At 47.5% G+C, this 25,182-nt stretch overlaps 1 protein-coding gene across 1 annotated transcript in view; it reads left to right on the top strand.

Moving 5' to 3' along the window:
* The first annotated feature begins 9,885 nt into the window (after positions 1-9,885).
* The window catches only part of ESRRB (estrogen related receptor beta), a 188,215-nt gene continuing 172,918 nt past the window's right edge, over positions 9,886-25,182 (top strand). The window contains exon 1 of the mRNA XM_039469457.2: positions 9,886-10,068. Coding sequence (XP_039325391.2) covers positions 10,067-10,068 — 2 coding nt within the window. The 5' untranslated portion in view covers positions 9,886-10,066. The remainder of the gene's footprint in view (positions 10,069-25,182) is intronic.

Below are 25,182 nucleotides of genomic sequence, written 5' to 3'. Positions count from 1 at the left end.
TGGTGTAGGGGAGACAGTTCCATGTGCCAGGGGGCAGTGAGAGATGTGACCAGGAATATGAGTTAGAGCTGAATTGTGAAAAGCAAAGGACTTGGATTTTATCCTATGGAAAATGGAGAGCCACTGGATATTTTAAACAAGAAAATTAACAAGGCAAGGATGCCCACTCTCACCACTTGGCTCAACATAGTACTGGAAGTCCTAGCTGGAGCAGTTAGGCAAGTAAAAGAGACAAAAGTCATAGAAATCATAAAGGAAGAAGCCAAATTCTCTCTGCAGATGATGTAATATTATATACAGAAAACTCCCAAATCTGTTAGAACTAATTGATATAGTAAAGTTGTAAGATACAAAATTAACAAACAGAAATCAATTGCATTTCTTCTTTCTTTCTTTTCCTTCCTTCCTTTCTTCCTTCCTTCCCCTTCTCCTCCTTTTCCTCCTTCTCCTTTTCTTCCTTTCTTTCTTCCTCTTTCCTGCCTTCCTGCCTTCCTGCCTTCTTGCTTGTCTTCTTTTTTTTTTTCAACAAGGTCTTACTCTATCATCCAGGCTGGAGTGCAGTGGCGCAATCTCAGCTACTGCAACTTCTGCTTCCCAGGCTCAAATAATCCTCCCACTTCAGCCTCCAAAGTAGCTGGGACAACAGGTGTATGCCACCGCATATGGCTAATTTTCTGTAGTTTTTGTAGAGTCAGGGTTTGGCTATGTTGCCCAAGCTGGTCTCAAACTCTGGGACTCAGGGAATCTGCCTTCCCTCAGCCTTCCAAAATGCTGGGATTATAGACCAGAGCTGCCATGCCTGGTCTAATCCGTAGTGATTCTATATCCTAACAACAAACTGTCTGAAAAGGGAATTAAGAGAACAATCCCATTTACAATAGCTTCAAAAAGAATAAGATAGTTATGAATAAACTTAACCAAGGAGGTGAAAGAGCTGCACACTGAAAAGTACAGATCATTGGCCTGGGGCAGTGGCTCATACCTGTAATCCCAGCATTTTGGGAGGCCGAGGTGGGCGGATCACTTGAGACCAGGAATTCAAGACCAGCCTGGCCAACATGGTGAAACCCCATTTCTACTAAAAATACAAAAATTAGCTGGGTATGGTGGTGCAAGTCTGTAATCCCAGCTGTTCAGGAGGCTGAGGCAGGAGAATTGCTGAGCCTAGAAGGCAGAGGTTGCAGTGAACTGAGATCATGCCACTGCACTCCAGCCTAGGTGAAAGAGACAGACTCCATCTCAAAAAACATTAAAAAGTACAAATCATTGATGAAAGAAATTAAGACACAAATACATGGAAAGCAATCCTGTGTTCATGGATTGGAAGACTTGATATTGTTAAAATATCCATATATCCATAGCTATCTATAGACTCGGTGCAATCCCTATCAAAAATCTCAATGGCATTTTTTACAGAAATAGAAGAGACAATCTAAAATTCCTATGGAACCACAAAAGACCCCAAATTACTAGAGAAACCTTGAGCAAGAAGAACAAAGCTGGAGGCATCACACGTCCTGATTTCAAAATATACTACAAATATCTAGAAATTTAAACTGGTACAGTACTGGCATGAAAACAGACATATAGACCATGGCATGGTGTAGAATAGATAGCCCAGAAATAAACCCATGCGAATATGGTCAACTCATCTTTCACAAGGGTCCAAGGATACATGTGGACAAGATGGTCCTTTCGACAACTGGTGTTGGGAAAACTGGATTTGCATATGAAAAAGAATGAAATTGAACACTTAAACTATACACAAAAATCAACTCAAAACGGACTGAAGATTTAAATGCAAGATCTGGAACTGTAAATCCCCTAGAAGAAAACATAGGAGAAAAAGTTACCAATGATTTCTTGGATTTGACACCAAAAGCACAGGCAACAAAAGGAACATTGGACACGTAGGACTACATCAAACTAAAAATCCGCACAGCAAAGCAAACAGTCACTCTGCCTCCAGAGCTAAAACATAATCTATAGAGTAGGAGAAACTATCTGCAGAGTGTACATCTGATAAGGGATTACGATCCAGAATACCCAGGAAATTCCTATAACTCAGCGAAAACAAGAACAAATAACTTGATTGACTGATTGATTGATTTTGAGAGTTTTGCTTTTGTCTGGCAGGCCAGAGTGCAGTGGCTCACTGCAACTTCTGCCTCCTGGGTTCAAGCGATTCTCCTGCCTCAGCCTCCCAAGTAGCTGGGATTATAGGCATGTGCCACCATGCCTCGCTAATTGTTTTTGTATGATTAGTAGAGACGGGATTTTACCGTGTTGGCCAGCCTGGTCCCAGACTCCTGACCCCAGGTGATCTGCCTGCCTCGCCCTCCCAAAGTGCTGGAATTACAGGCATGAGCCACCTCACCTGGCCAATAACTTGATTTTAAAATGGGCTAAGGACTTGAATAGACACTTCTCTAAAGAAGATATACAGATAGCCAACAATACATGAAAAGAGGTTCAACAGCACTGATCATCAGGGAAATGCACATCAGAACCACAATATCACCCCACACCTGCTAGGAGGAAACAAATGAGCTCCAGTTTGACCATATCCTGGTGATCGGACTTGGTGGCTAATCAGATGCGGAGGGAGAAGGAGGAGTTAAGGGTGACTTGGAGGCTTCCAGTTTGGGGAATGAGGTGGGTGGTGGTACTGTTAGTTAAGAGGGAACACAGGCAGAAGCATGTGTTTATAGAAGAAGATGATGAATCTGGCTTTGAGCACACCTCACTTACTGCAGTTACCTGGTTATGAATGCAGCCACATGTAGAAGGGAGACTTATTAGGAATCTAAAAGTAAGACCCACGGTCCAGGGAGGGTGACATTTTACAATCAAGGGAAGTAGACTGAAGGGAAGGCAGGGTTAAACACAATGCAGTTTTGTTTTGTTTTGTTTTGATTTTGAATAGAGCAGATTTTAAAGCATTTCAGTTAGTTTTGTGGAAGGAGTCATTGGAGAGAATCAATGATGGGAGAGAGGGAGGGGAGAACTGATAGGACAGAGTTCTGGAGAGGGGCTGGTCACGGGGCTGGATGGAGCCGGTATCCTGGGGCAGGAGGAAAAACAGAAGCTTATCTGAGATATGGTAGAGGGCTGCCATCAATCTCTCTATCCCTTAAAAGGCTCAAAACCCCCAGAGATTTTTTTTTTTTTTTTGGTATGGCAAATTCATATTCCTTAGAGTGCTGGACAATTTCTACTTTTAAAGTTTGACTACCAGCATCCATTTCCTTTCAGAGAGGTGACAGCACCCTAGTTTCTCTTCGGGGAATGACTTTTCTCCCATTGTGCAGAGTCCTGGTGAGCTGTCAGCCTCTCCGACCTCCTCACCACCCACCATGGTCATGTGACCCAGCCTGAGCCGGTCAGTGTCTTTCCTGGGCTTTTGGCCTTTGAGTGGAAGGAAGCAGGGCTAGTAGTTGCTTGGAGCTCATTCATTCCAGTGATTGTGTCCCAAAGAAACCACCCATCACATTCTGTTCTCAGACCCCCAGAGCCACCCTCATTTCCTCAGTCTTTCCTTTGGTTGTTGTTTGTCTGTTTTTGAGATGACGCTTTGCTCTGTCACCCAGGCTGGAGTGCACTGCACCTACTGCTTCCTAGGTTCAAGCGATTCTTCTGCCTCAGTCTCCTGAGGAGCTGGGATTACAGGTGGCTGCCACCACGCCTGGCTAATTTCTTAGTTTTAGTAGAGACAGCATTTCACCATGTTGGCCAGGCTGGTTTCAAACTCCTGACCTCAAGCGATCTGCCCACCTTAGCCTCCCCAGGTGCTGGGATTACAGGCTTGAGCCACTGTGCCTGGCCAGTCTTTCCTTTTTAAAATATGAGTGACTTTATATCATTTCAAAAAATGATATTTCTGCTTATTAGCCACAGTGGGCTTCTGCCTGCTTTTGATCAAAGCATACTAATGATACCTCTGAAAAACTGCAGAAGAATAGCATGTTTATTGCTGACCAGGATTGTATAGGTATCTTCAACCCTCCCATTTTATAGAGCAGATTTGGGATCAGACTCCCTATTCCCAATTTGTAAGGAACAAGACTTGAGGCCTGGGAAGAGCTGCTAGAATCCATGGCCAACCTGAGCCCTGGCCACACCCAGCTCTGAGACTTCCTAAACTTTTCACCCTTGTCCATCTCCTACCCCTCACCTCTCTTTGCCTGCTTTAAATCCCATCCTGAAGGAAAGACTAGGGTGCTCTAACTGTTCCCCATGGGGTCTATCCAATAACTGGGAAATCTCCCAGCAGCCATTGGGTTCTAAGATCTTTCTCTTACTCAGCCAGAGCAAAAGACTCAAATCATCGCAGATATGCCCTGAGTTCTGGGAACACCCCACAGGGTAACCCAGCCAGTGCAAGTCCATCTCTCTTTGTCCATTCTCTTCCAGCTGTATTCTCGGTGGAAATCCTATTCCTTTAGTTTACTAACACCATGAGGAAGTGTCACTATGTACCCCCCCCCCACCCCACTTGGGTGGGGGCCGTAGCAGAAAGGCTGTGAGCACAGGCTTTCATGCCAGGCAGAGGCTGGTCCTAACTCTACTATTTACCCACTGTCCAACCTGGGCAAGTCATTGGCCGCTTGGCCTGCTGGTTTCCCAGCCGATGAACTGGAGAAAATAATTACTGACCATCAGGGTAGTTGTAAGGATTAAATAAGGGGACATAGATCAGCTGCTTTCCACAGAACTTAGCACACAATGAATGACAGCGATTGTTCCATTATGACTGCTTTTTTTGGCGGCTGGAGACAAACACAGGTGAGAAGCCAGCACACTCCTCAAGACGATGTGAGATGTGACAGACACTCAGATGAGATGTGTTGTTGGTGATGGGAGGAAACTGGAGGTGAGGGCTGCTGTGGACAGGGAGTGGTGGACAGGTGAGATGTCACACTTGAGCTGGGCCGTGAAGAATGAATAGAAATTAAGTGAGAGAGAAGGAAGGCAGTGGAGCCAGGAACACGCCTAGCTGGGATAGCGTGTTTATGGGATGCCATGCAGGCTGGCTGGGCAGCAGGGCAGGTCTCTTGGAGTAAGGAAAAGGTAGCAGTGGGGAGAGGGGAGGCTGGGCCTGAGGGCCTTTGATTTGTGGACTTAGGTCTCCTGTTATTCCACGAGTTTCTGTTCTGACAGCTTCCCTTCCTCTAAGAAGAATACAGCATCCCCGGGGGATTATGGGCGTGTGACAAACTGCTGGGTGTGGAGAGTTCCTCGCCAAATGGGTTCCTGGTCAAAAGGCATTCTGCTTCCACCAGGGAGTGGGTGTTTACTTCAGCGGGAGCACCTGCTTTTGGGGAATCCTTTGAGGGTGTCAGTCTACCCTTCTTGCCTCCTCTTCCCATGCAAGATGTCACCAGCATGGGAAGAGGACCATGTGTGACCCCACCCAATGCACCCGTGGAACGCCCTCTGGAGGCATTGTGCCCAGCAGCGTCCCCAAAGCTTCCTCGCCCTTGAGTTTAAAGCCAACGTGCCCACAATGCTGCTCCCTGGTCTGTGTCCCTGCCAGAGATGATTAATGGCCTAGCCGCACCGGTGTGTTGCATTTAGGTCTATCCCCAAGCAGATAGATTTTTCTTTTCAGATAAAGTGGAGGCAGGCCCTTCCTGGACTGCAGGTCCTTGTCCGCCCCTCCTGGCTGGCAGTCTATGTTAGGGAATTCGGAAAGGTAAATGAGTTGATAAGACAGTGTGGGAGGGGGATGACTGCACTTTCAGTGGCCCTTGTAAACAATGTAAAGTCACCTTGATGTGCCGGGACTAATGATGCTGGAGCGAGCCAAATGGAGCACGGTGGCACTGAGCCAGCAGGTGCACACATCCCCACGGCCAGAGAGGAGCAGTCAAGGGCCCACCTCCCTCTGCCTTTGTCTTTTCTGTGGTGACACACAGCTCTGTCTCCTTCCAGGTGCAAGACCTCCTGAGCTTTCAGTTGCTTCCTCTGTAAAAGGGGATCTTCTGGGTTGAATGGTGTCTCCCCAAAATGATGTTGAAGTCCTGACTCCCAGTACCTGTGAAGGTGACCTTATTGGGAAATAAGGTCTTTGCAGATGATCAAGTTAAGACGAAGTCATTAGGGTGGACCCCCATCCAATGACTAGTGTCTTTATCAAAAGGGGAAATTTGAACACAGACAAGACACGCACACGGGGGTAACGTACTATGAAGCTGAAGGCACAGATTGAGGTGATGGTGCATCTGTAAGCCAAGGAACCCCAAAGACTGCCAGCAAACCAGCAGAAGCTAAGAGTGAGGCCTGGACAGATTCTCCCTCTGAGCCCTGAGAAGAAACCAACAGTGCTGACACCCTCATTCCAGACTTCCAGCCTCCAGAACTGGGAGCCAATACATTTCTGTTGCTTTAGGTCACCCAGGTTTGGCTACTTTCTTCTGCAGCCCTTGCAGACTAATACAAGGGAGTAACAATTCTTCCTGTGGGTATTTGCCGAGGATGCGACAAGAAAACCCAGGTGAAGCAGCTAGTACATAACAGGTGTTCACAAATGGTCACTGACTTCTTAGGCTGGGAGGCTCACCCCCAGACTGAGGGGTTAAGAACTGGGCTGGATGTAGACCAAGTGTCTGGCAGACCACACAAAACAAAAAGTACTGCAAAAAAGGTCAGTCTCCTTGTTTCTGCAGAATAGACACATGGGGTTAAGAGTTTAGGAAGGGAACACTTATTGTGTGATGTTGTTTATATGAAATAGACAGAATAGGCAAATCTGTAGAGGCAGAAAGCAGATATGTGGTTGCTGGAAGCTAGGGTCCCCAAAATGCATATGTTAAAGAGAAATAAGGGCCCTGCATGGTGGCTCACACCTATAATCCCAGCACTTTGGGAGGCCGAGACAAGTGGATCATGAGGTCAGGAGTTCAAGCCAGGCATAGTGGTGGGCACTTGTAATTCCTGCCACTTGGGAGGCTGACGCAGGAGAATTGCTTGAACCTGGGAGGTGGAGGTTGTGTTGAGCCAAGATCATGCCATTGCACTCCAGCCTGGGTGACAGGGTGAGACTCTGTCTCATAAAAGAAAGAAAGAAAGGAAGGAAGAAAAAGAAAGACACAGAGAAAGAGAAGAAAAGAAAGAAAGAAAGACACAGAGAGAAAGAAAGACAGACAGACAGACAGACAGACAAATAAATGCCTTTTGTTTAAACCAGCAAGTCTGAGGTCTTTTGCTATGGCAGCCCCAGCAGACTAATGGGGGAACAGAAAGTACCTGTTTCATGTGTACAGGGATCTCTTTGGTGGTGATGGAATGTTCTGGAACTGTACAGTGGTGATAGATAGCTGTGCAACATTGTAAGTGTGCTTAACGCCACTCAACTGCACACTTTAAAATGGTGAATTTCCTCCTATGCAGAATCTAAAAAAGCTGACCTCTTAGAAGTAAAATAGTGGTTTTAGGGAGTAAAATAGTGGTTACCAGAGGCTGGGGAGGGGAGTGGAGGGGTGGACGGGAGAGATTGGTTAGTGGTACGGTGTCTCAGGTAAATAGGAGAAAGAAGTTGTGGTGTGCCATTGCACAGAAAGATGGTTATAGCTAACAACATTGGACGGTGTATTTCAAAATAGCTAGAAGAAAGGATCTTGAATGTTCTCACCACAAAGAAACAACAAATGTTCCAGATGATGGGAATACTAAATGCTCTGATTTGATTATTACACATTGCATGTATGTACATTTTTTATGTGTCCATTGCATATTTTCCCAGGGGGCTTTCATATATATACTGTTATGCAAGCATTCTGGCTGATTCCATAACATTTCCAGAACAGTTCAGAGCCTTTCTATCAGTCATCAGCATGAGAGTCTCTCTAGAGCCCTGTCGCAGGGTTACCTGTATTTCCAGCAACTAAACTTGCAGAGAACCCTGTGTGTGGCCAGGCCTGATTAGAGGGGACTACTTGGTGGCTGACCACTGGCATCACTGGCCTGGTGCCCAGAAGGGCGGCGGTTCTCAGATGAAAGTGTGAGTGAAAATAATAGCAGTTAGATTCTATCTGCTTAAAGTCTCACTCCCAGTTCTGGACCTTCCTAGGGACACTCTTATGATACAGACATTTCTAGAGAGTGTCTTGCTTAGTCCAAAGGAGTGACTCAAAGGCTAGTATTTTAAGTATCAGTCATTCATTCAATCAATCAATCAATCCATACTCAGGAGGTCTTACTATGGATCAGGTATCATGGGGATGTGATGGTGAATAAGACAAACACATAGTCTTTACCTTCTTGGAGCTCATACTCCAACGGCAGGCTACTGGTGGAAATATTGGAAGTCCTACACATTAAGTAGGATTTTGACTTCAACAGCTTAGATATCACCCCATCTTCACAGATTCTGATAACCTGGAGAGTAAGGGATTAGATCTAACATGAAGAGGAAGTTCAACTTCATTTCTTTTAAAAACTGGGGATCAATGCCGGGCGCGGTGGCTCAAGCCTGTCATCCCAGCACTTTGGGAGGCCGAGGCGGGTGGATCACGAGGTCGAGAGATCGAGACCATCCTGGTCAACATGGTGAAACCCCGTCTCTACTAAAGATACAAAAAATTAGCTGGGCACGGTGGCGCGTGCCTGTAATCCCAGCTACTCAGGAGGCTGAGACAGGAGAATTGCCTGAACCCAGGAGGCGGAGGTTGCGGTGAGCCGAGATCGCGCCATTGCACTCCAGCCTGGGTAACAAGAGCGAAACTCCATCTCAAAAAAAAAAAAAAAAAAAAAAAAAAAAAAAAAAAAAACTGGGGATCAGGAAGTTTCAAGGATGGTGAAGTACCTGTCTCTTACCCACACCAGCAAGGGGTTCATCCTATGACCCCTCTTAAAGGGGAATCTCCTCGGAAATTCTGCCTCAATTAGCATGCACAAGAAATCCAGAAAATCAAGGCAGATGAGCCTGTGTAGTTGAAGCAAATGGGTCTCCTGATTGCAGATGGGAAGCCCTCCGGGTTAATGCATGCTCGCCTGGTTAACTGTTGGACCACCCATACTTGTGCCATTTCATCATGATTCTTCTATCTTCCAGAAACTGAGTCCCTTGGCTCAGCTTTCAGAGCAGACTGGCCTGCCCCAGAGAGGCTGCCCCAACTTTGTAGAAACGAGGGCAGGCAGTGCTTCTTAGAGACCCTCCAGTGCCCCAAAGAGTGGGGCTTGTTCTCCAAAAAGGAACCCTTTTCAGATGACTTGATCTCCTAGGAAATCTTTAGGGAAAAAGGAGAGAATGACACCCCCAAGTCCTTTCAACTTCAGGTCATTCTTTTGTTGGGAATGCCATCTCCTGGCCTCTTCAAAGACCCGGCCTCACCAGGCACCTGCACTTTCTCACTCACCGTCCAGGAGCCTTCTGCATGGCCCCCAAGAAGCCTGCCTGGCCCCTGAGCTGGGAAAGCTCAGTTCCCTCCCTGCCTCCTAATTTGGCAGGAGGAATGGAAACTTTCGTGGAAAGCACTTGAGCTGACGAATGCTCCCAAGTCAGGACTTTGACTAGGGCCCTGACAGGCTCAGGATCCAGAGGAGGGGGGCCTCTCTCCTTCTCCAGGTCAGGACCTCCTGCCCTGGCTCCTCCCCTCACTTTCTGCCCACCATCAGTCACCAGCTCTCCTGTGACCCCAAGTGACTGCTGCACACCACTAGAGGAGTCCTTGTCTTCCACATCCCCCCCCCCCATTTTCACTTGTTCCTCCTTCCCTTCATGGTATATTTTTCTTCCACACTTTCCTGTGTCCATCAGTGGCTGTGGAGTCTGCATGGGGCTCAGTGGAGTTGAAAGTCTAGAGTCTTTTGCTGTTTTAAGACCTGGTTATGGTTGTGAGATTTTTTTTTTTTTTTTTTTTTTTTTGTCAGCTGCCTGTTATATCAATCACAGAGTCGGGATCTATTTATAGGTTGGGAGTACTGTGTCCTTAGTCACAAAGAGACACAGACAGGGGACTGTCAGCTGGTACCGGAGGAGCGGAGCAACGAGTTATCAGCAACTGAAAGCACCTGAGAGGCCGCGCATTCCACCCCAGCCCTGTTCTCCACGCCAGCCCCAAGCATGTGAGTAACCCAACTGCTCCCTTTCTCTTCCCCAGACTCTGCGGGTCCCTTTCTGTCCCCTTTCTTACACTCTCCCTGTCTCTCTCTCTCTCTCTCTCTCTCTCTCTCTCTCTCTCTCTCTCTCTCTCTCTCTCTCTCTCTCTCTCTCTCTCTCTCTCTCTCCCCCTTTTAATGGATAAAAATATCTCCCCATGCCTGTTCTTTCATCCTGGTTTTCCGCACTCTGAAGCATCCCTGTGTGGCCGAGAGGAAAATGTTGCCTTTCTTAGACTGTCACGGGAAGGTCACAGGGTCTCCGAATGGCTGGGTGGGACGGTGACACAAACTCACTTGGAGGCAGTGAGTTCCCTTTGATTTTTGTTTGTTTTCACTGAGAAAGAAGTAAGTACACCAGAAGGGCAAGAGAAAGTTTACATGTGGCTCAGCAGGGTGGAGATGTCGCCCAGCATGAAAACTTTTATTTGCTGGCAGCTTCGGTGTAGGGCAAGCTGGGGAAGGTTACCCAGGAAGACCCAGTGCCCACAGCGCAGGTAATGAAGGGGGCTCCTGGAAGACTTGGTTTCAACCTGGGAGCTTCCAGGTTCAGGGAGAGTCCCCACAGCGCCGATGAGCAGTTTTCTATAGCACCTTAAAGATAATGACTTCCCCCTCCCCTCTGTGGAGCGAGGTTGCCTTGGGAAGTCAGGATGAGAGCTGAGGGTTTGTCCTGCCATCTGGGGCTGTCCGGGCTGGCGCTGGCTCCCTCATTTGGTGTGTTTTCTTAATTCTGAAAGGGAACTTGGCTGGGGGCTGGGAGGAAGAGTCCCAGGCCAAAGCCAGGTGTGGAGGGAGGGCTGTTGACTGCTTTGCTCTGTATCCTTCGCGAAGGAAGAAACTTAATATCGCGAGGCTTGTCAAAGCTGTGCTTGTTTCAGACAATCTGAATAGTGAGCAGGTTCTGAGTGCACCTCGGTGACTCTAGATTCGGCCTCTCCAGCCACAGTCCCAATATCCACAGGGCTTACCTGCCACAAGCTTCCCATGCAACATTGGAGACTTTCGTTTCTGGATACTGCATAGTATTCACCCAAAATCCTGTATTTGGGAAGATTTGCTTTATACTATCTACAAAGGAGAAGTATCCCTTTTTTGGAAAAAAAAATGTAATGATGGCTAATGTATACTTAAGTACAACTTTTTAAATATATCTCTCTCTCTCTTTTTCTATTCATGAGTTTCTATTTATACAATGGATTCCATATGCTATATTGCTAAGGACTACTTGATTTGTTTGGGAGAACAATATCCTACAAAGAAACAATCTTTCCAACAATTTAAAAGCATTACACAAAGCAGCTACGTCTGTATTGTTTTTGATTTATTACAAACAAAATAGTTAGATTTACCAGCAAATCTAACTTGATGAAAGTTAGATAATATGGATATACACATATGTTTAGAGAGGCAATTTGATCTCATTTTTATTTTGACTTTCTGAAACCTTAATTTTCCTTCTTCTTGTTCCATGTTTTCACCTGCGTCTTGTTTAGGGTTATTAATATCTCTAATCCATTCATTCATTATTTTGGAAAGGAGAATGGGGATCAGCAAGCAATGAGAAATTAGAAGGCAAATGTCCCAGGTTCAGCCAGTAAGACCACATTCAATAGTGGAGAAATTCAGAACAAGGAGTTTGGTGTAGAAGTGGGTAAATGTCATGATTTAAGACCTAATATAGGAAGCGAAGTCTAAGAACACCAGAATGGGAAAAACACTAACTAGGAGTTACAGTGTATTATACACATAGCATTATTATTCTTCCTATTACAAGGGACTCTATTTTGGTAAATATATCCTGCTAGGGTTTTTTTCACCACAATGCTGAAGTGGGATTTGGTGGGTTATTGTTAATTAAAGCTCAAGTGAATGGAGTGATTGAGACATTGCATTCAGAAATCAGAGAAGTCCGCTCTTGGCAAAGCTGAACTTCTAGGACTTTCAGATCAGTAGCTTTCGAGAGAAAGTGTGGCTTTAAAAAAAGCCTTTTAGACCAAAAGCAAATTCTCCCTTCCCTCCCCAACCTGCACACTGGAGCCTGCCTGACCCATACTCACGGGTAAGTGCAGTGGGAGAGAGTCCCACATTCCTGAGCAAGTCCTGTATTCTCATAGCCTTCATGGTCAGAGGGAAGAATATTTGTTGGGACATTTAGCTAACAACTTCCTCTTGCCTGGGCTACCTGTAGATCCTTTCAGGTGAGGTAGGGGCTCGTCTGACAGTGTGATAGAGGGCCTGGTTTTCATCTTCAAGTTCAGGGTGTGGTTTGGCCCCACTGGGCTTAGTTATAGAGATGCAGTTCAGGGAAACTTCAGTGTGTTTGCATAAGACAGCCTCTGATTACTTAGTTTCTGCTTCAGTAACGATTAATTTTATGTGGTTTGAGCTCCCATCAAACTCATTTCTTTTTTCAAACTGATTTCTTAAGTGCAATTGGTCATGGGGCCGTCTGTGACTTCACGTCTGCAAAATCTAACCCATTCCATACTTGTCAGTGTTTATTTCTCTGAATGTAAACAAGCAGTTTCCTGTGTACATGCACTGTTGTTTTACGGGTCCCCCCGCTGTCCTCGAGCACGTAGGAATCCAGTCCCGACCTCCTCCCAAATCGGGAACCGTGGGGCCAATGAGCAGGTGCTTTGGAATACAGCAGGCTCAGGTGCAGGGAGAGGGAACTGCAAATACCTGGAAAGTACTCCCCTAATTCAAATGATTTTACATAGTTGAGGCCTCTCCAAATACCCCATCAATTAAAATGGCAGCTGGCAGGATTTTAAAACTAAAGGCCACGAGCAGCTCTTTTCCTACCACTTCACTTCTACAGGATATCTGTCCATCTTTTTCTTATCTCTATTTCTACATGTCATTATCCGCCCACTCTTTTTCTCTCCCTCCTGCTTTCCCTCCCCCTTTTTGCCTTTCTTGAAAACACATTTCTATCTGGCACAGAAAATAAACTCAGATTGTGGGTAGTTATGTTAATCTAATTCAATCCTCAGCGGGTTAAGAGTGAAATTCTAATAGTGGAGCGGTGGAGGGCTTTTTTGTTAATGGCTTGGGGATTACATTGAGTTAAAGGCTCATTTCCTAATCAAACAGAGAGGGAGAGAGTGACTCCGAATATTTATGAGTCTCCCAGTGAGAGTTTAAACATTCAACTCCAAAAGCAGGGTTTCTGCAGTAGGAAAGAGTTAAAAACCCCTCAGGGCTGCTGGGAAAAAAAAAAAAAATTAAACCAGTTAAGCCATCAGCATTTTCAGGCTGCTGTACAACTTCTGTGCTTGCAAAGTGGAAGGCAGTGGAGCTGCAGAGAGGTGAATCATTTCACAAAGCAAAAATGGCAACTGTGGTGCAGGCTCTGAAGCTGGAGTCAGCTGATACGCTCAGAAAAGAGTGCCCCCCACCCGTCAGCAGACTCGTTCCCTGGTTCACCAAGGGCCTGGAGGGGCTGTGTGCCTTCAGCTCCCCTAATCACTTCTCCTGCTCCGGTCCGGAGGTGAGAATACAGACAGAGGAGTATGGCTCAATTTGCCAGCAGCTGGAGAGTTCCAGCTGGAGAGGCTGGTGGGGCCGGAGAAATGGATTCTCTCTCACTTTGGTTCCTGCTCCTGGAGTCCCGAGGGCTCATTCTTCCCCTTTAGCCGGTCAATTAACATCTCCACAGGACCTTTCTCCCCCTTTGATCTGCTTTTGGTCTGGGTCCCTTGGTTCTCCTACTGGCTTTCTTCAGGTGAGGACTTCAAAGCCCACCTGGCTCACTGTTCCCAGGTAAAGGCAGGTGAAGAACTCTCTGGTCTCCAGCCAGAGAAGCAACTTGGCTGAGGTCGAGCAATGTCAAGGCCAAGCTGAGGTCAGAAGTCTAAGTCCAGGCAAGCATTCTGGCCTCGCTCTCCCCTCCTTCTCCGGGGAAAGTCAGAGCCATATGGCTGCTGAAACAGGCCCTGGCTCCCCTGGAGAGAGATCCTTTTGGAAATGGAGGGCAGGAATGCCTGATGCAGGGGGATTCTGCATGCTCTGTGAACACACATGCTTTTTTCTGCCACCAACCAAGTGAGCAGTTTCTATTTCTTTCACTTGGGCCTTTTTCCCCTGCTTCATGAGGTCAGCGGAGGCACCAGGATGCCAACTTTCTTTCTCTAGCATCCCATGGCTTTTTGTTTTCCCTGTACCTGGGCACTGTTCTTTCTTTAGTGCTTCAAGCTCGGTGGCCTATGAGTCTTGTATTTCTCCTTTCAAGTTAAGGTGGCATCTGTAACATGTCTACGTCAGCTCTCCTGGGATGCCTTCTCCCTTCTCCTGGGGCCTTCAAGGTCCCTGCCTGGTCTCCCACCATGACTGCAATCACCCCCTGTGCTGTACCTGTTAGTTTCTGCGTGTCTCTTATTAGGCCAGGAGCTCCGCCGAGCAGGGTCTCTGCTTCATTCCTCTTCGTTAGCCTGCCTCATCGTTGATAATTCCTGCCCTCTTGCCCTAACCCCCACTGTATGGACAGTAGAGACCTGTAGTTAAGTGTGCGCCTTCCAAGTCAGACAGCCAAGGTTCAAATCCTGACGCTACCCTTTCTCAGCTATGAGACTTGAGCTACTACTAAACCCCTCAAGGTCTCACTTTTACCATCGGCAAAATGGGGATAACAATGGAACCCACCTCACAGCATTGTTGGGAAGGTGAAACGCACGTGAAGTGCTTGGCTCTTGGCCCAATGGGTGTTGACACTTTTATTTGTTCAGCACAGAGGGCTCACTTCTGCACACATCATGTTACACCATTAAAGGCAGGCTCCCACGCCTTCCTCTAAGGGGACATTTTCCCTGATGTTGGCCATGCAGAGATCTGTGTCAGCAAGACTTGCAGCTTCATCCTCCAATGGGCTACTCCATGAGGAAGCCCTCTACCCTGAGAAGAACCCAGGACCTTTAAACCACTGTTTCAACCACTCTGGGAGGGCAGAGGATGTGAGCTGGGCTTTGGGCAGCACTCCTCAGTCAGAGGAAGGCGTGACTTTCCCCTCTGTAGAAAGAGAGTTTTGTCAAGTCTCTTGGCCTTGGCTCACATTGCAGTGAGCACTTTTGTTCTCGGGTCTCTGAGTCCCTCCTGCACCCCCTCCACCCCACTTTCTCAGAGGGTGGTGTGGGCTCTGCCTACACAGCAGGCTGGGCCAGTCCTTGCTCTGAAGCCAACAGGGTTGCCTTTCTAGGGCAGCTGGTGACTGCTTTGGCCTCCTCCCTCTTGACACGATCACTTGACAAATAGGTCCAAACTCCATCACTGGAGTTCCTGCAAGAGGTGTCCTCTTGTGGGATGCCCCCATCCCGAGACCCTCAGTACTCCTTGTCGCTGTGCAGGGACTCACGATGCTGCCAGGCAAAGCCCTCTCTTCCTTTTCTTTGCCCACTGTTTAGCCATTGTTGCCTGATTGAAGCAGGTGACTGGAATATGAACCTCAGTACCACCCAATCTTACAAAGTGCCCCACAGCCTCACTCCCTCCTCTCGGCTCCCCCTCCTAGCGGTTGGTAGTAATAGTTCACTTAATAGTAGTCACCGTCTCTCTTTTTGTCTCCTTACTATTCACCTTTGAATTCAGTGCCTAGTGCAGTGCCTGGCACGTAGTATGTGTTCAGAAAATGCACGCAGAGTGAATTGCAGAAGCTCTTTCCTCATGAGGCCACTCCGAATCCCTTTATCACAGGAGGAGTGATTTGATGCTATGAACATCCACCTGCCTTAACTGCTAGGTCAGCTTGTGGCCCATTGATCACGGCCCTTGCCCCTGTCCTTCTCTCCTTTCTGTCCCTCTCTCCTGCTTTCATGTTCCTCTCTCCAGAAAAATAAAATGAGACGAGTCTTTTTTTCATATGTGCACAAATCTTCCCAGGAATTTTATTCTGTTCAGTGAAGAAGCTTTGTCTAAGTCGATGTCAAATTTAATTGCTAAACTGGTGTCTCTCCTGTGAATATTTCCCTCATTTGTCATGCTCTCTCCTCGCCCCTTTCTGAGCCATACCTGCTTCCTCTGGCTGTGCAAACTCTGCAGGGCCCGCCGTGCTCCCCCTCTTGCTTTACCCACTCTGGTCCCGGGGGGTACACATGAGAGGAAGACCTTCCTTCTGAAGTTTTCCAAAGTGTCTGCTTCCATTAGCACAGACAAGGCTTTTGAAAGGTGTCAAGTTATGAACATCATTTTAGGCACTGGATTCTTCCCAGAACAGTTTTTCTGCTCTCATTTGGAAGACAGGGGATAAACACTCGGGCTGCTGAGGGTTAAATGATAGCAATGAAAAGTCTAGGCATCTCTTGGGGACAAGTGTCTGGCTAAGACAATTGATTAGCTTGGCTTACTGATCTTTCTAGCAATAGTCAGGAGTGAAATTATTGCTGATTAGGCTGTGTGTGTGTGTGTGTGTGTGTGTGTGTGTGTGTGTGTGTGTTTTAGCGTTTACAGCAATAGGGGTAGGATAAGATATGAGAAAGAAATGGATTGTTTGTTCCTAAGTCAGTCTCAGGAAGGGACCTATCATCCCACGTGGATCTGAAGTTATATTACAATTGTGGACTTCGGATGCACACCAGTCAGCTGGGGGAGGCACAGTGAAGGGTTCCTAGGGCCTCCTTGTAGATTTTCTTTGCTACTCTCTGTGAATCTGTAACTATTTTGAAATAAAAAGTTAAAACAGAAAGTCAACTGGAAAGAGGCTCAGTGGTGGAGACTGCTTCCACCTGCAGATTCTGGTGGTTGGAGGGATGGCCGGGGTGCTGTGGGAGGAGGCGGGTACCCGCTGGTCCAGCCCAGTTCCAACCCCAGGATTGCCGGTAATTCAGGTACTCCTGCTTTCAGGGCCTTCATTGTAAAATAAGCCATTGAGAGAGTTTCTTTGATTATAAAATGAGCCATTGGGTGAGATCTCAGGTTCTCCAGCTCTAAAAGTTCACATTTTTAGATGATGAGCCCAGGACACTGTTCTCCTAACATCAGCAATCAGACAGGTTAGCCGGCCTGTGTCCCTCTCATCCAAGGCCTTGGGCTCAGATGTGGCTTTGCTTGTGCTTTGTGGCTTTGACCTCATTTTCCTTGGGTTGTTTTCTGTTCTCATCTTTCCCTGTCTATAAGCGCCTCTGGGGGTTAGTGGAAAGCTGGTCAGGGTTCCTTGTTGAAAAACAAGTTTCCAAATTCTGCATTTAAAATTTTGGCTTTAATTTGTAGAGACCCTAATTTTGTGCCTCTGTGGCCTAAGTGCGCCTCCCTCCCCCGGCCTCCACCTCAGCAGTTGCACCTGGGCTTGTCTGGAGAGGCCCAACAGCTGGGCTCCCAGTTTGCTAAAAGTCCTTTAGCAGAACCGGAAGAGAGGAGCATGGTTAAGGTTTGGGAGGGGAGTTGCCAAATGGGGGTGACCCCTTAACTTACAGTGAAGTTAAGGACCCCTAAGTTACACGAGTCCTTAACTTCACTGTAGCTTAATTTCTTCGCCTGCCATGTGGGGCTGATAGCTCCGCTGAGTGTCTCCCAGCACTGGTGTGAAGCCAAACAAAAATCAGAGGATCAACATGCCTTTAAACTGGAAGTGCTTACCAATTTTGGACTAAATTATTCTCCCGAATGGCGACCTCCATGAAGCAGTTTTTGTGAAAAGCGGGCTTCAGCGCCAAGCTCCTGGGGCCTTATCCGCATTGTAACAGCTGTCACCTTGGGCAACTGCTCCAGCCTCTCCACTTCACACTCAGTTTCTTCATCTGTAAAACGTGGGTTATAAGAACATCTCCTTCATTAAGTTGTTGTGAGAACTAAAGGAGACCCGTGTCAGCCCCTTGAATAGTACCTGCTGGATAATAAACTCTCAAAGCCACTGCTGTGGGTGAGGATGACGACATTTTGGCTGTTATAATCCTTTTGCAGGGCCTGGTGCCAGAAAGGCCAAGAGAGGAAACTTTCAAAGTGCCTACATTCCTCCCAAAGTCCCCCGAATAGCTTGCCAGTAATAGCAGAAATTGTTGTCTTGAGCCATCCATGGATGTCTGACCACAATTACCCTAGTGTGTACATGTATGCACACACATCGACAGGTGGTTAAAAACATGCCCCCATCCTTTGCAATTCTCTACTGGGAGCGGGGGGACTCCACTCCCATATCCAATGACCAAGTGAGCATCCTTCCATGGCCTGTCTGGGGCTTGAGATGATCTGGCCAAGCCTTTTTCCTCTCATGGAAATTTGCTCTCCATAGCCTCGCGTCCACAGGTTGCTGTGGTTCAGATGCGAAGGTGGAACACCATTAACACGGCTTGGCTTGGGCATACTAAGTGCTCGGAACCACTGGAGCGTTGTTTCTGCACAGGGCCGGTTCCTCTTCTCTGCGTAGCCTAGCTGAAGTGGGGCTGCCTGTTTGCCACATGTTTGATGGTGCATCTTTGGGGAGCACTTGGCAAGGAAAGAAGAACAGGAACAAGAATAGGCAATTTCTGATGCCGCTAAGGGTGTGTCATTTGTATATTTCAAGGGACTTGTAGAACTCACATCACATTCTTGGGCAAAAATCCAAATCCAGACTTGCGACCAGGCTGGGTGTTTGTGCACACATGAGCACATGAGGTGTACTGTGGTCAGCCATCCATGACTCTTCTTTCCCCATCTCAGGCTGGGAGCAGTCTTGAAGGAGCCTGTAATTAGTCTTTACTCTAGGGCGCTCAGTTGAGAACACCCTCATGTAATGACTCGAATTAATTCTGCCTCTAGAATCCCACATGCTGTTGCTCCTTTGGAAACCAGTGGGGATCAAGCATCACTTTCAGCCCAGGGGAAAAGACCACAAGATGAATATTAGTCCCTGCAAGTTCAGGCTGCACTCTTGAGTACTGGAAACATGGCGATGGTGTCTTTCTCATGCAGAATCTTCTCTCGGATCTCTATCCTTTATGATGGAAGCTTCAAAACAGAGCCAGTGTTAACCTAACGGATAGTCTCGGCGGACTGGGGCAGTCAGCAGCATGGCTAAGGGAAGGGAGTTAAAGAAAATGTCCAGAGACAGGATGATACCATCTACATACGATTTTAAAACATGCAAAATATGCCGTATGTAGCCTACGGATCAGACATAAGATGTTCATGGGAATGAAATGTCGACTTCAGGAGAAGAGGAATAGATGCTCATTGGGATATCATCTGTACCCATCTGCCAAGCATGCTTTGGCTTCCTCGGTTTCCCCACTTGTTTTGGGGTTGAATTTGCCTAATCATTTAAGATGGGTATGAAGGCAGAGAGAGGGCAGTGAATGTATTGTTATTAAACCTGTGGAATCTACTTGCTAAAAATATCAGAAATATTACCTTCAAATATGACACTCAACTGATGCAGTCGGACACTGCCTTGGAGGCTACCAAACTGCTCACAGGAATAAAACTGATTTTGTAGCAGCATATTGAGCAAGCATTCAGATTAGCTTCCACAAGCCACTGCCTGGTGGCTTTCTACAAGCCACTTTGTCTCTCTCTGCCTCTGTTTCTTTGTCTATAAAAGGAATGGGTGGACCAGATGATCTCCAAGGACTGTTCTGTTCAGTCCTGACTTCTCCTGTGCCCCTCCTGGGAAGTGATCGTTTTGTATGACTGCTGTTTGCCTGTCTGTTTCCCCTCCAGAATTAAGGACTCTGTAGGCAGGGAGTGGTGGGCCTGGCCTAGCACTGAGCCTGGACATGACAGGCACTTGACACGCTTTGGATGTACTAATGAGAGAAATGACACAAAAGTGGATGCCAGCCCCTGCAGCCCAGTATCCACTTGGCTGTTTCCAGAAATGCCACAGGCCTGGCTGATCATGCCTAGCAGCTTTAATTTCCTCCCTTGAGGCCCTCCCTCATGGGTCAGGGGTGGCGGTTCATGCCTTCATGGTGTGAACTGGAGAATATGTTTGTAATAATATGTAAACTGAGCTGCCCCAAACAAACCCCCTGAAAACCCCTTGGAGGGATGACATTGTTTCCTGAATGCCATGCTTACTTTTCTCTCCATGCCCGTTCTACTCCCTGTCTCTGGTTGTTTTTTTTTTTTTCCCCCCTCTCTCTATCATACTCTATTAATTTAAAAATATTACATTTGGAGACTTGCTAAATAAAGAGACCTCAGAGTACAAAATATCCCTTATCCATTTTCTGGGTCCCTATGTGCTTCCTTATAAAGATTTTTTCTTATTTTTTACTAAATGGCCTTGATTTTATCATTAATTGCTGTGCGACAATTCTTTTTAGTGTGTCTAACTTATTTCTTAAGTCCTTAACTGTACTGGTCTCTGTGCCCCTTTCCATTCCTGTCTTTGCCATTTTATGAAATTTATGAAGTGATTCCTTGATATATTGAACCCTTGATCCCAGGCCTTCCCTTTGGTCTTCCACCCAAATTTCCCAGAACTGTTCTTACAATTGGACTTTCGCAGTCCAGGTAATCTTGGGTCTTTGTCATTTCCATACTGGGCCTGGGGACATGCTTTGTTCTCTATCCGCCAAAATCTCGTGTTTTCTTGAACCAGCAGTTTTCACATTGGGGTTAAACCATATCATGACTTAAAAGCTTTAAGAATTCTTCAGTATCTCTCTTTTGCTCTATAATGTGAAAGACATTTTCACCCTGACAATCACCTCTGCTCGTTGACTGTACAATTACCCGATACCTAATCATGGCATTTCCCTAAGACGTTTCTTTATTGTTTCCTTACCTTGCTGTCTACGGCTTGCCTGGTTTTTGACTTTTTCAAGTGTGCCACCTCTGTATCACTCTTCTGTGTGTGGGAGAAGGAAAGAGGCATTTTTTGAGAGCCTGTTCTGTGTTGGAAACTTTCTGTAGTTTGTTTCACTTATCCTTGGAATGACTGAAAGATGTAGGTATTAGGATTCTTCCCATTATACAGAGAAGGAAACTGAGGCACTGAGGTTAAAGATATTGCTTAAGGTCACCCAGATAGCAAACAGGACCATCAAATATCCCCTTCCACAATAGGCAACAGGGCTGAGTGCAAACAGGCAAGCACGTGAATACCCTTCTGTATCATTTACATGTACACTGAACTCAGCTCAACATTTTCAAAGTTTTCGTCTTTTTATGTATTTTCTTTGAGAAGGGTTGAGTGTCCTCCTTCACAGACCCATGTGAAAGGGAGGTCCTGATACTCTCGCTTTAATTCCCCAAGTCCCTGCGTCCTTGTAAAGATGACAACACAGATGCCTCTGCCAGGTCAGCCCTCTGTTAATCAGCCTTAGCTCTCCTTTGGAACTGCTCACAGCTTGCTTTTCCACAAATCAGTTTTTAAAAATCTCCGCTGAGGAGCTAGGAACCATGTTGGAGAATGCAGACCTCATCTGCAGGTTTAGCCTTTCCAAGTGCCTGTGTTGCGGGGGGCTCTTTCGGAAAGCACACGCTGCTCATCCTCCCCTACTTTATCACGTCCACACCTTCCTGGACCATCTCCTTCCCCACTTTTGACCTTCTGGCCTCCCTTCAGCATCCCATAGACAACATTTTCATTCCATTGTGTTTTTCCCCACCATACTCTTTCCACAAGTCATCTTTCCTGAGACCTGTAACTGGTGGTCCATCACCTCTCCCACCACGGATACCATCCTAACCCCTTGGGGGACGTGTACCTGATCGGCCCTCCATGTGGGCTGACCCAGCCTTAGTCCTCTGCCAGGCTTTCTCGTCCAGGGAGCAAGCCGTGGGCAGTGGGGTCTCCTGCTGATGCCGAAGCCACCGCCTCGGGCAGCTGGCCTCCATGCCCACTCTCCTGTGACCTTTATCTCCGCTTGATCCGCCCACCTCGGTTCTTAGGATGCTAATCACATTCCTGAGGAGAGTTATAACATCTCCCCACCTTGGATGGAGTCCAGCCTGCGCTCACCGTTTGGGACAAAGTGTTTATCCTCTCTCTGCCTGTGACCTTCCATGGACATAGGTTCATCAGGTTTCTGCCTTGCCTCCGGCTTTGCTTTCTCTCCAGGGCCTGCCACAGCCTGCAGTGTCCCTCCTGCATGCAGCGGGTGGGGGGCGTCTGGGGGATGCTAACGGAAGTTTAGAAGTCCCTGATGTGATTTCTAATGTTCGGCACTTCCTCCTCTTCTCAAAGCCACAGAGTCACATTGAAAACCTCAGATCACTGAAGTTAGACGATCCAACTGAGAGCTTTTTTTTTTGTCTCTAGAGAATCTGCTTTCCTTAGGGACATTTTGTTTCCCTACCTTGTCTGGCATTCTTACAGTCCCCAATTTTTGGTCTCTCTCTCTCTCTCTTTCTTCCTCTTTTTTTTTTCCTTTTGAGAGAGGGTCTCACTCTGTTGCCTAGGCTGGAGTGGAGTGGTATGAACTCGGCTCACTGCAGCCTTGACCTCCTGGGCTCAAGCAATTCTCCTGCCTTGGCCTCTTGAATAGCTGGGACTACAGGCATGTACCACTATGCCTGGCTAATTTTCTGCATTTTTGGACAGACAGGTTGTCACTTTGTTGGCCAGGCTTGTCTCAAACTCCTGGGCTCAAGCAATCCTCTGGCTGAGGAGGTGGCAGATCTGTGCATCGGCAAGGACAAGTTTCAAACTCAAGCCTGGTTGCCTCTTACAGCTCATGTTATCTTGCCGCTAAACCAGCAGGGCTTGGATACCTCCTTCTGGGAACATTGAGCTGGTGAAATGGGGGAGGTCAGGGCCATGAGGGCGTGCTGGCCCACAGTAACTCTAGACAGCCCAGCTCATCCCAGGCCCCAAGGGCTTGAGCCTCTCCCTGCGTGAACTCCTCTGCTCTACTCAGCCTCCTCTTCCCATCACCCGCCTGTGCTGCACATCCACAGGCTGGGGCCCTCCTCCAGCCCTATGCCACATCGCATCTTCTCTGTGTTTATTTTGAGACACCTCCACCGTAAAGCCTCCCTAGTGAGATAAAGGCCAAGAGCAAAGCGCCCCCAATCCACATGCCGGCATCCATCACTGATTGCAATCACATCTGTCTCAGGGACCCATGCATTCACTCTGTGCCAGTCTGAGGGCCTGTGTCTGCCTAGTTGGTTTCTTGTACACCCACTCAGGATGCCATGCTCAGATGTGTTTTTAACATCGTTCTGTTCTCTGCACTGCCAAAACAGAAAGAAAGAAAGAGAGAGAGAGAGAGAAAGAGAGAGAGAGAGAGAGAGAGAGAGAGAAAGAAAAGAAACGAAAAAAGAGAAATAGAGGAAGGGAGGGGGAGGGAGAAGGAAGGAAGAAGGAAAGAAAGAAGAAAGAAGGGAGGGAGGGAGGGAAGGAAAAAGAAACTCAAGATGCATGGTGTCCCGGTGCTGAAGTGAAGAAACCTATGCATGGACAGCTGTTAGCCCAAGGCCAGCAGAGGGGATGATAAAAGTCCAGACTTCGGACTTGGGAAATCTGGGCTCATATTCTGGCTCTGATGCTTATTAGCTTTAGGATCCTTGGTGAGTTACTCTGCCTCTTTGCACTTCGGTTTTCTCGTCTGCACAAAGGGGATAATAAAATCCAGCCTCGCAGGGCTACTCTAGGGATCAAGGGTGATGAGGCATGAGGAAGCACTGGCTCCTCTTATAGCTTAAGTCCATGGACAGTGAGTGTTGCTGGGGGCTTGTGGACACAAAAGCATTGAGTGAGAAGAGTTTTGAGTGAGAAGAGTTTTGATGGTAACAAGGTCAGTGTAATCTAGAACTTTGCTGACTCAAGAGTTTGGCTGTAGACGTGGGCAGAGGGTAGGAATGGGGTTTGCTTTGGAAGGCGTTGGGGCTGCATGACTCCCCCCGACTTCCAATTTCAGGATGCAGTTGCGCCTTTGAAGGCCACTTGGCTTTCTTCTCTGGCTGTGCCCCGCACAGAGCAGGGAAAAAAGCACCCTTCATGCCAGCTGCTTTTTCCAGATTGACATGGTTACATTCCCAGGCATAGGAAGGGCTCCAGGGCGCACAGGCCACCATCTGCTGGAGCCGCCACGCCTGGGCCCAGCACCAGCCCAGCTTCCGGGACCCCATGCCCAGTTTTTGGCAGCTTCCTGGGCTGGGAGAGCCCGGCCTCGGCCGGCTGACCTTGCAGCTGTGCCTTCCACCCCTCAGGGGCTTGTGTTTGTGTCTCTCTTGGGGGCCTTCCTGGCTGCTGGGCAAAGAGCCCACTGCCCTTCAGTACCAGCAGCTCACATTGCCCAGCCTGTGCCAGTGGTTGACAAGGGATTCTCAACCAAGAGGCCTTGTCCTGGTGTCTTTTGCATGTGCAGCTGCCTGTGTGCCCCCAAGGGTCAGGGCCCCAAGTGGGGGTGGGCTGAGCCACTGGTCTCTACCTCCTGGGGCTTGGCCAGCTTCCCATGACTCTCTGACAGGTCTGGAAACTCCTTGAAAAGTATCTATACTCAAATGAGTCCAAGGGGAAAATTGGACAAGTTTCTCAGAAAATAGAGACACTTGCTAAATTCTACTGAAAGGATATTGGCATTATGTGAAATGGTAGGTTTCCTTGCCTGACTTCCTGGAAAAGTATTCAGCTTGTGATGGATGATGATGAAGATGAGGATGAGGATGAGGATGATGATGAGGATGAGGATGAGGATGAGGATGAGGATGATGATGAGGATGAGGATGAGGATGATGAGGATGAGGATGAGGATGATGATGAGGATAAGGATGAGGATGAGGATGAGGATGAGGAGGATGAGGATGAGGATGAGGATAAGGATGAGGATGAGGATGAAGATGAGGAGGATGAGGATGAGGATGAGGATGAGGATGAGGAGGATGAGGATGAGGATAAGGATGAGGAGGAGGATGAGGATGAGGAGGAGGAGGATGATGATGATGAGGAGGAGGAGGAGGCAGGCACTGCACTTGGCACTCTCTCCTGTCATCCCTTCTCAGGCTCAGCAACCCAAGGAAGTACCTGCTGTAATTCCCCCTGGGGAGAAAGATGCGCCCCTGGAGAGTTAAATGACACCTACAGCCTACGGCTGTTGAGTGGCAGCACTGGAATTTGAACCAGGTCTCACCCTAATGCCTGTGCTTGTGACCTTGTTCTATACTTCAGCCCCATGCAATGCTTTGTGGAACTATGGAATCACTTCTATCAGA

The sequence above is a fragment of the Saimiri boliviensis genome, chromosome 2, assembly GCF_048565385.1.
Source record: "Saimiri boliviensis isolate mSaiBol1 chromosome 2, mSaiBol1.pri, whole genome shotgun sequence".
In the NCBI taxonomy this organism is placed as follows: domain Eukaryota; kingdom Metazoa; phylum Chordata; class Mammalia; order Primates; family Cebidae; genus Saimiri; species Saimiri boliviensis.
The sequence above is the reverse complement of the archived record's forward strand: the minus strand, read 5'-3'. Positions and strand labels throughout refer to the sequence as shown.